Source organism: Cupressus sempervirens, chromosome 3 (assembly GCF_028749045.1).
Source record: "Cupressus sempervirens isolate cs-2001-9-10 chromosome 3, ASM2874904v1, whole genome shotgun sequence".
Lineage (NCBI taxonomy): Eukaryota > Viridiplantae > Streptophyta > Pinopsida > Cupressales > Cupressaceae > Cupressus > Cupressus sempervirens.
The window spans coordinates 607,421,522-607,431,988 of record NC_143120.1 but is presented as its reverse complement, the minus strand read 5'-3'; the positions used below and the strand labels follow the sequence as shown (position 1 = coordinate 607,431,988).

Genomic DNA, 10,467 nt, shown 5'->3' with positions numbered 1-10,467 from the left:
ATCAACACAAATTAATTTCTCATATAAAGAACTATTAAGTAGCGATATATTTGTATTAAATTTTTGTAGTATTGAATCAGTGTATGCTTTTCCTTGCAATCTAAAATGATTTAAAAATGTATACCATTGATTTCTTCTCAATATTTCATAAACAATCTTATAGGTAACATTCACTAAAGAGCCTGACTCTTCAATTCATTGAAATTGACATGGGCATCTCTTCAATACAAGGTCATGTTTCTAAAATCATAGTGAACTAATCTAATAGAATAGTAATCTAATAGGGCTTGTTTGGTAGTGAGAATACAAGTGGAATAGGCATATGTAAATGCTTAAAATTTTGAATTCTCTGTTTGGGTGAACCAAATTAGAATTGTCAATAGGAATATAATAGGAATATGTATTCCAATTTTGGCCCAAAAATGAGTATTTGCAATTCCACCTAAATAGGTGGAATTGGAATATGTATTCCTACTCCAGTTTTATTTATTTTAGAAAATATAAATTTTTGGTTCCATGAATTCCCCATCAAATTCTAGCCGAATCAAACAGAGAATAGGAATACATGTATCCCTATTTTCTATTCCAGAATAAGAATTCCTATTCCCATATTTCTATTCCGGCACCCAAATGGACCCAAAGAGTTATCATTTTCATGACCGTCCCATTTGTAATAACAATAATTATGATATTTGTATGTGTCATTGTTTGTCTAGATTAAAATATTAGAAGTAAACTATTTGTTCATATTAAAGAACACAAACATTTTTAGTCTTTGTTTTGATGGATGTCTAGATCCTATTTTCAAAACTTCCAATACAGGTTGGGAGGATGTTGGCAAAGGTTGGAGAATTGGGCTTTACATCTGTCCATTTCATTTGCTCGAAAGTTCCAAAACCTCTTTACCAAATATACATGTGCATTTCCTTAATCTTATCATTTTATAAATCCAAATGAAATAATTAATGGGGTTTTTGGTATATACAAGGTCAATGTCTTTCAACAACAAATGCTAATCACATCAAGAGATTGAATGACTCCAAAATTTAGTTTATTAGTACTCTCCCATATTAAAACTTACAATTGTGCAAGACATTCAAGTATGTTGAATGATGGTAAAGCAAACCTATTATTATAGTTTCAAAATTGGCAAGAGGAATATTCACCCTTAGGCAGATATTTCAATTGCATAGTTAACAATGGTATACACAATAGTCTTTCACATTGCTTACGTTGTAGTTTTAATATCATGTTATTGGATTAGATATCTTTAATTTTGTGTGTAGGTTCATATTACAGCAATAGAGTTAGAATAATAATACTGAAGTGAAGTTATTGATATGCAAATAAGGATGAAATCAATTAAATAGATGTAATTAAAGGGTATTTTAAATTAAATACATGAATTTAAATGTGCACAATTAATTTGAAGTTTGAGCATATTGATTGCTTCATCATATTTGATATGCAGTTTGTTACACTAGAAGTTGTTTATTACTCATGGAAGGGGTTTGAAAATTCTATGTAAATAAAAATGGAATGCCTAAGAGAAGACTCTATCAAGAAGACTGCACATGGCCTATCAACACATCAAGAAGACTACACATGGCCTATCAACATAAAAAAGGGTGCAACAATAACTATCAGCTTAACCCTTGCACCATTCAAAGGTGTAAATGCTAGCTATATTTTCCCTCTTCAATAATCAATAACATTTATGAATTTGATTGCCCTTGTTATATTGAAAGTCTAACTCTAACAATAAAAATACCATACAGTTCTTTCACTTGTATTTTTGAAGATAACAATAGTTTTTTCTTAACTCGCAAAGTTCCAACCACATAAATATTGTAGCCTTGTATTTGACAAGACAACAATCTTATAAACTAAAAAAAAAATCCTTCCATCATTGTTACTACCTCATAGGTAGTGCCACTTACAGGATGTTGCTATCCTCAATCCAAACTGTATAGTTGACCAATTTCTAAAAAAATGAAAACATCATAGATTTTTTTGAAATTTTCAGCATTTGATCTTTGTGATCTGCATAGTTTGTAGTCAAAAACAACAAAAAATTTGGAAAAAATTATTAGTTATTGTGAATTTGGAAAAAACAAAAATTGACTTTGTTTTGTCTCTAGTGTATTTTAGATAGAGATTAGCCTGTCCCCAACTTATATGCACTCCTCTTCAATGAAAATATAAATTTCTCCACGAAATTGCCCCCTATCCATTTACCCTCATATTGGTAATTGGTTTAGGGCGTGAAAAAATGGCCGGTGAGGAGATTTTCGTTTGGAATATTACATAAACCAAGTCACTGAATTCTTCAAGCACTCGTAAGAAAATGAAAAATGCCAAAATATTTGTTGACGACGTCAAAAGAGTGGCAGGTGAGGGAGGCTTCCGAACGCAAAATCCACGTGAATCAGCAGAGTAATCAGAGGTCAAAGTTAAAAGTGAGTCCTGGAATTCGTCAACCTGTTTAATCCGCGTATGCTGCCCCAAAAAACACCATTATTTGGAGTAGACAATGATAATAATACTACTAGAAAACATAGATACCATTTACACAAAGGTACAATAGAATATAGTTGTAACGCTAAGAACATTAACATAATACATACTCCATTTCATATAAAATTAGTAATCGTCTTATAACAACAAAGCATATTAACTCTTCTATAAACAAAGAAGGAAATCAATCACTATAAAGCATATTGCCGATTGCATAAAATACACCCTCGACGTATAATATCCTCATGACACGATAATATAGCATATATCTAAATCAGATAGAGATAAAAATATAAGATACGTTAATGAACCAGAAGATTAAAAATTAATAACGGAGCTTAAAATTGAATCAAATTTCTGAAACCAGTTGTGGACGAAGAGCTATTGCGGCAACAAACAAAATGCCTTTGGCTGTTGAATCCATTGTTTCCGAAGTGGTTCTCCCTGTAGTGGACATTTCAAAATTTCCAATAAAATATGATCCCGAAGAGCTGAATCATATACAATATCATCCGGAGCTCGTTAAACTCAGAGAGACTCGTTAAATTTATATTATTAAGATATCTCTATTTTCATCTATATATGCTTGAACAATGAGATACAACAGATGCTTGCAGTAGCATTGTCATTATAAGTATCATTATTAATGTTTTAAGCTGGTGGACAATTTCCTGTTTGTATTTAGTGACAATAGCATAGCACACATTTGGATTCGTGTCTTTCAATTCAAAAATATGACGACTATGTATTCTGATTGTGTACTTGTCTTGATGATGATTAAATGTTTGAAAATATGAATGAATTTTCAATTAAATTTAGAGAATCGTAAATTATAAGTATAAGATATTTTCCGTAGCAAGTTAAATTGTGGTATAGCTATTAGGATTTAAATGTGTATTTTTTGAGTCTAATTCACTGACCCATGTTTCATGAGTAGCGAATCACATGGACCCATCTCTCATAAGAATAAATGGAAAATTTAATGCACACTGCATCTAAGTGATGCTCATAGAGGTGAAGCATTGTGACTTCCCGAGAGGTCACCCATTCTTATACTACATCAACTCAAGCGTGCTTAACTATAGAGTTTCCTCCATGGTTAAACAATTTCTACAAACCCTTCAATAAGAAAGAATGACATTCTTATGTACTTTTTTAAAAAAATTGGTTTTCATAATTTAAAGTTAAATTCAATTGCCTACGGTTTATAGACTCCAAGTTCTATGTCCAGTGATTGATGGTAGTGCTCCCATCTTAAGGCAGTTTGATATTCATGGTCAATATTGAAATTGACTCTATTCTCCCAATGGAAAGGAACTAGTCTTATTTTATTTCAAAAGATAAGTATAGTTTTGAGGAAGGTGATTTTATTTCTTGTATCTGTTCGCATAGTCAATACCATATACTTTATTTCCTTACACTTTATAACTCAAAAAATTTCATACACACCCAACCATTCAGATATCTGATTTCTCCTTGAGAAGATAATTTTCTACTCAAAAGTATCAATCATAAAGTGTGCAATAAAAAGGCACAATTAATTTTAAGTGTAGAGATAAAGGTATAACTGCCTAGGTCTACAAGCCTGAGGTGTGGAAATTGAACTACTATATTTCAGTTTCTAATGTTGATCAAGATTGTTTTTTCATTCCTAGCATCAGGTAGGAAAGAATCATAGGTACTCAACCAAAAAATTTGAGAACCAACAAGCTGGAGACTCTGCTAGGTTGAGTTTCTCACATTTCAATTTGTGGAGTTACCCAAAAAAATTAGTTTTGCAAACTGGAGAAAGAATTTTTGTATTCTACTAGATGAAAGAACCCAAAAGACATACTGAATATTCATCTAAAAAGAGGTAGCAACTCTACTTATAATTTATGAATATACGTGTTCTTTAATGATTATCTATTTATAGTTCATAAAAGGATAAGCAATAAATATTTATCCCTAAAATTTATGTGGGGGAAGAAGGTTAGCATGTTCTATCTAAAAGAATATTTCAAATACACTCCTAATAAGAAGAACATAAAGGGAAAAAAAAAATTTGATATGTTATTTGTTGGATACAAGAAGTTTTCAAACAAGGAAAGAGAGTAATGTATTGATGATCGAGTGAATAATGTTGAGCAAGGGAAAAAAATTCATTTCATAATATGGGTTTGTTTCTTAATCATGAACAACCTAAAGCTCATCAAGTGGACAATGAAACTGATAGGAAAGGAGGCAATGTCGATGATGAGATTAATAAGAAATCACAAAAACTCATAAAAGAACTAAAAATATTATTATTCCCAAGCAAAGCACTGAAATCCTTGATAAAAGTTCCAAGCAAGTTATTGGAAAGAGTAGGCCTAAAAAGGGATAAAATCACTACTCCAAAAAAGAGAGTCATCTAAATACAATCCTCCTCATAAAAATAGAAATTCTTCATTTGAAACTCTTTCACTCTTCCTTCCAAAGATACAATTTTGACATGGGTATCTCCTGAATACAAAGGCCATGTTTCTAAACTCAGTGAACTAATCTAACAAAATAGTAATCTAATAGATTTATCATTTCATAACCATCCCATTTGTAATAACAATAATTATGATATTTGTATGTGTCATTGTTTGTCTAGATTAAATATTTCATGGGTGTCTCCTCAATACGAAGGCCATGTTTCTAAACTCATAATGAACAAATCTATCAAAATAGTAATCTAATAGAGTTATCATTTTAATGACCATCCCATTTGTAATAACAATAATTATGATATTTTTATGTGTCATTGTTTGTCTAGATTAAATATTAGAAATACACTATTTGTTCAGATTGAAGAACACAAACATTTTCAATCTTTGTTTTGATGGATGTCCAAATCCTATTTTCAAAATTTCCAACACAAGCTGGGAGGATGTTGGCAAAGGTTAGAGAATTGGGCTTTGCATCTGCCCATCATTTGCTCGAAAGTCCCAAAACCTCTTTAACAAATATACATGTGTATTTCCTTAATCTTGTCATTTTATAAATTCAAATGAAATAATTAATGGGGATTTGGGTATATTCAAGGTCAATGCCTTTCAGCAACAAATGCTAATCCCATCAAGAGATTGAATGACTACAAAATTTAACTAATTAGTACTCTCCCATATTAATACCTACAACTGTGCAAGACATTCAAGTATGTTGAATGATGGTAAAGTAAACCTATTATTATAGTTTCAAAATTGGCAAAAGGAATATTTACTCTCTTGCAACTATTTCAATTGCATAGTTAATAATGGTACACACAATAGTCTTTAACATTGCTTACATTGCAGCTTTAGATCTCTTTAAATTTGAGTGTAGGTTCATATTACATTAACTGAGTTAGAATAATAATACTAAAGTTATTTAGGCAAATAAGGAGGAAATCAATTAAATAGATGCAATTAAAGGGTATTTTAAATTAAATATACGAATTTAAATGTGCACACAATTAATTTAAAGTTTGAGCATATTGATTGCCTCATTATATTTGATATGTAGGTTGTTACACCCGAAGATGTTTACTGCTGATGGAAGGAGTTTAAAAAATCTATGAAAATAAAAATTGAATGTCTAAGAGAAGACTCTATCAAGAAGACTGCACATAGCCTATCAACATAAAAAGAGTGCAACAATAACTATCCGCTTAATCCTTGCACCATTCAAAGGTGCAAGTGATAGTTATATTTTCCTTCTTCAATAATCAATAACATTTATGAATTCGAACATCCTTGTTATATTGAAAGTCAACTGTAACGAATAAAATAACATCCAATTCTTTCACTTGTATTTTTGAAGATAACAAGTTTGTTCTCAACTCACAAAATTCCAACCACATAAATATTGTATCCTTGTATCCAACAAGACAACAATCTCATAAACTATAAAAAAATGCCCCCATCATTGTTATTACCTCATAGACTGTGCAACTTTTGCAGCTATCCTCCATCCAAAGATCAATTTCTGAAAGATCGAAAACATCATAGATTTTTCTGAAAATTTCAGCGTTTGATCTTCGATAGTTTGTAGTTGAAAATAACAAAAAAAATCACTCCATTTTGTGAATTTGAGAAAACAATGTTTTATCTTTAGTGTATTTTAAATAGAGATTAGCATGTCCCCAAGTTATATGCACCCCTTTTCAATGAAAATATAAATTTCTCCACTAAATTGCCCCCTATCCATTGACCCTCATATTGGATATTGGTTTGGGGTGCAAAAAACTAGCCGGTGAGGAGATTTTCGTTTGGAATGATCTCCTATTACATAAACCAAGTCAAGGTGCGGTGACTGAATTCTTCAAGCACTATATAAAAGGGAAAGACTCGTAAGAAAAACGCCAAAATATTTGTTGACGACGTCAAAAAGAGTGGCAGGTGAGGGAGGCTTCCGAACGCAAAATCCACGGGAATTAGCAGAGTAATCAGAGGTCAAAGTTAAAAGCGAATCCTGGAATTCGTCAACCTGTTCAATCCGCGTACACTGCCGCAAAAAACACCATTATTTATATTCGTTATGATCTATTCACTCCTCTCATTCTTGAGCAAACAAACATTAAACAAGTTTTTATCTTCCATGGGAAATTATATGTCGTGCGCTTCGCCTCTTCTTGCGTCCGGCAACGGTGTCAAGATTGTATCTTTGGATGGAAGAGTGAAAGAGTTTGAGAGAGGCATCAAAGTTGCAGAAGTCATGGTGGAAATTCCTCTCCATTTTCTGTGTGACGCAAATCTTTTGCAGGCGGGCCGCCGAATCGAACCGCTGTCGGCAGATTGCGATTTACAAGCGAAACAAGTTTATGCTGTTTTTCCCATGTCGAAATTACACTGTGCGCTCTCGCCTTCAGAGATGGTCGCCATTAGAGCGTGTATGTTTAAGAAACCTTCCACCCACAACTCTTCCCCTCCAACTTGTCACTCCGACAAATTAGAGGAGTTTCTAGTGCGACCGAAGATGAATTTGGAGGAGTTTCAAGAGGTTCAGTGCAGATTATACAGGTGTACTTGGAGGCCAAAGTTGGAGACCATCAGAGAAGTCCATGTTAGGGGATAAACCTTTTCTCAAATTAACAACCAGAGGTTGGAACATTTAGAGAGTATGGTTGGAAAGATTTGGTCTTGAAAAGAGGAGGTATTTTTTTTGTACCATTACGAATTTCTTGTGCATGATGGAATTTAGAATCTTTTTAGAATATATGTACATATAAAAAAAATTTAAAATTAGAGGATGTGTAGAAGAGTTTGAAATGTTCATATTTTTATTCTAATAATTTTATTCAGTGATGGTGCAGAAATAGGTTAGGAAATGCATCATAGTTTTAATTCGAATATCTAATGATTTAAATTAATACAATAAAATACATATGTCTGTAAAAATATGTGTTTGGTTAATACATAATATTTAATTAGAAAAAGTTTTAAAAAAATGAAAAATTTATAAGTTCGAGGCCAAATATATGATCAGTGAGATGAATATAGTGCATGTATATAGTTTACAAATTTGATCTTGAGACTAAAATTGAGAATCAAGGTGTTTGGCCAATTTATAAGATGAGTCATAATGAATTTAGGATAAGATGATATTCTGATCTTAAAATTACTAAAAGTTTATACTGCTCAAAAATTTCTAATTATATAAAAGACAATCTAATCAAATTAGACACAAGATGTAAGAGAATTTGCAAGGCCGTGTAACTATTTAATTACTTTATATGAGTGATAATTTGAGGTGTAAGAGAACTGTTAGAAAAATAAATATTGCAATAAGTACTTGGAAACTAATAAACTTAAGAAACAATACAATGAATAGAATTGATCACACTTTTAAAATTGATATTAACTACAATTCACATTAAAAAATATTTTTTTTAAAATAGTAAAAACAATTTCTAATAATTAAAAGAAAGTGGTAAATGTTCAAGGAAAATGGTAAAACTCCAATGATTCAAGAATTTAAGATAAATGTTTCTTCAACCTCATAATGATCCTACTACTACAAAACATAACACCTAAATGAAAGTTAGTCAAATCTATAATCATTATTAATACAATTAAACATCAAAACAAAAGTCCAAGCTAGGGGTAAACCTATCAAGCTTTTCTAAAATGGATTGGAACAATTAGATACCATGGTTTGAAAATATAATCTTGAAATAAAGAGAATTTGAAGAGGGATTTTTAGTATCATTATGAATTTCTTGTAAATATCATTACTACTATTTTCAAAATATCGACATGTTGGATTTTAGAATCTTTTTATAATATATATCCATATAAAAATTCTAAAATTAGAGGAGGTGGAAAAAAGATTGAAATGTTCATATTTCTATTCAAGTAATTTTGTTCAAGTGATGGGTAGTAGGTTAGAGAATGCATCATAATTTTAATTTTAATATCTAATGATTTGAAATAATTCAATACAATACATAAGTTTATATTTGGTTAATTCATAATATTTAATTGAAATAAGTTTTAAATTTACAAGTTTGAGGCCAAATATATGGTAATATATAGTTTACAAATTTGTTCTCAAATCAAGGATCAAGGCAGTCAATTCATGGGATGAGTCATAGTAAAATTAGGATGATATTTATTTATTTTTAATTTTAATTTTTAATTTACTAAAAGCTTATACTACTAAAATAAATCGAATATATAAAAGACAATCTAATCAAATTAGACACAAAATGTAAGAGAATTTACAAGGGGGTGTAACTATTACACTTGCATTTATCCAAGTGATAATTTGATGTGTAAGCATACTATTATGAACATATATAAATACGCAATCAATATAAAAATAAAATATTTTCATTCAATTAAAGAATGTGGATATTGAGCATTCTTTAACTCTCATTTCAATTAAAATTAAAATTAGATAAAACATGAAATGATTTCTTAAGAGGGGGAACAATAAAAATATAAGAAATGTAATGAGTACTTTATAGAATAATAAATATTACAAAAAGTTTTTAGAAACTAAGAAACCAAAAAAACTATAATGTATAGAATTGATCCCACTTTTAAAATTGATATTAACTACAGTTCACATTAAAAAAAAATATTTTAGATAAATATTTTTGTAACTTCAGAATGATATTGATCCTTCCATTACAAAACATAACACCTATTTCATTTAGTCACATCTATAATCATTATGAATACAATTAAGCATGGTAAAATATGCAATCATATGACAATACACATGAAAGGATTTAAAGAAGATTTGTCATGTGAATATTTTCTTAAAGTACATCAAAAGTCATAATGTAATTGAGATTGTACTACTCATGTTTGATTGTCTAGAGATGGTATAGAACTAAGTCATAGAGTTTTTCACTTTAGGAAATATTTTATTTATAGAAAATAGATTGTTGTTAGTTTGACTGCAATGATTCAAGAATTTAAGATAAATATTTCTTCAACCTCGTAATGATCCTACTACTACAACATATAACACTTAAATGAAAGTTAGTCACATCTATAATCATTATGAATACAATTAAACACCAAAAGAGAAGTCCAAGCTAGTGAGTAAACCTATCAAGCTTTTCTAAAATTAACTAAAGATTGGAACATTTAGATACCATGGTTGAAAAATATAATCTTGAAAGAAAGAGAATTTGAAGAGGGATTTTTAGTATCATTATGAATTTCTTGTAAATATCATTACTGTTATTTTCAAAATATCAACATGTTGGATTTTAGAATCTTTTTATAATATATATCCATATAAAAATTCTAAAATTAGAGGAGATGCAAAAGAGATTGAAATGTTCATATTTCTATTCAAATAATTTTGTTCAAGTGATGGGAAGTTGGTTAGGAAATGCATCATAATTTTAATTTTAATATCTAATGATTTGAAGTAATTCAATATAATATATAAGTTTATATAAATATGTGTTTGGTTAATTCATACTATTTAATTGAAATAAGTTTC

General features: G+C 29.9%; 1 protein-coding gene across 1 annotated transcript; it reads left to right on the top strand.

Annotated features, from left to right (window-relative positions):
* Nucleotides 1-7,113: 7,113 nt before the first annotated feature.
* On the top strand, nt 7,114-7,578 carry LOC149568139 (uncharacterized). Its single transcript, XM_089816689.1, has one exon. The coding sequence runs from the start codon at nt 7,114-7,116 to the stop codon at nt 7,576-7,578; it is 465 nt and encodes a 154-aa protein (XP_089672815.1).
* The last annotated feature ends 2,889 nt before the right edge of the window (nt 7,579-10,467 follow it).

Excerpts from the sequence above, each read along its gene's own strand:
- LOC149568139 (XM_089816689.1), top strand. The coding sequence starts at position 7,114 with ATGTCGTGCGCTTCGCCTCTTCTTGCGTCCGGCAACGGTGTCAAGATT.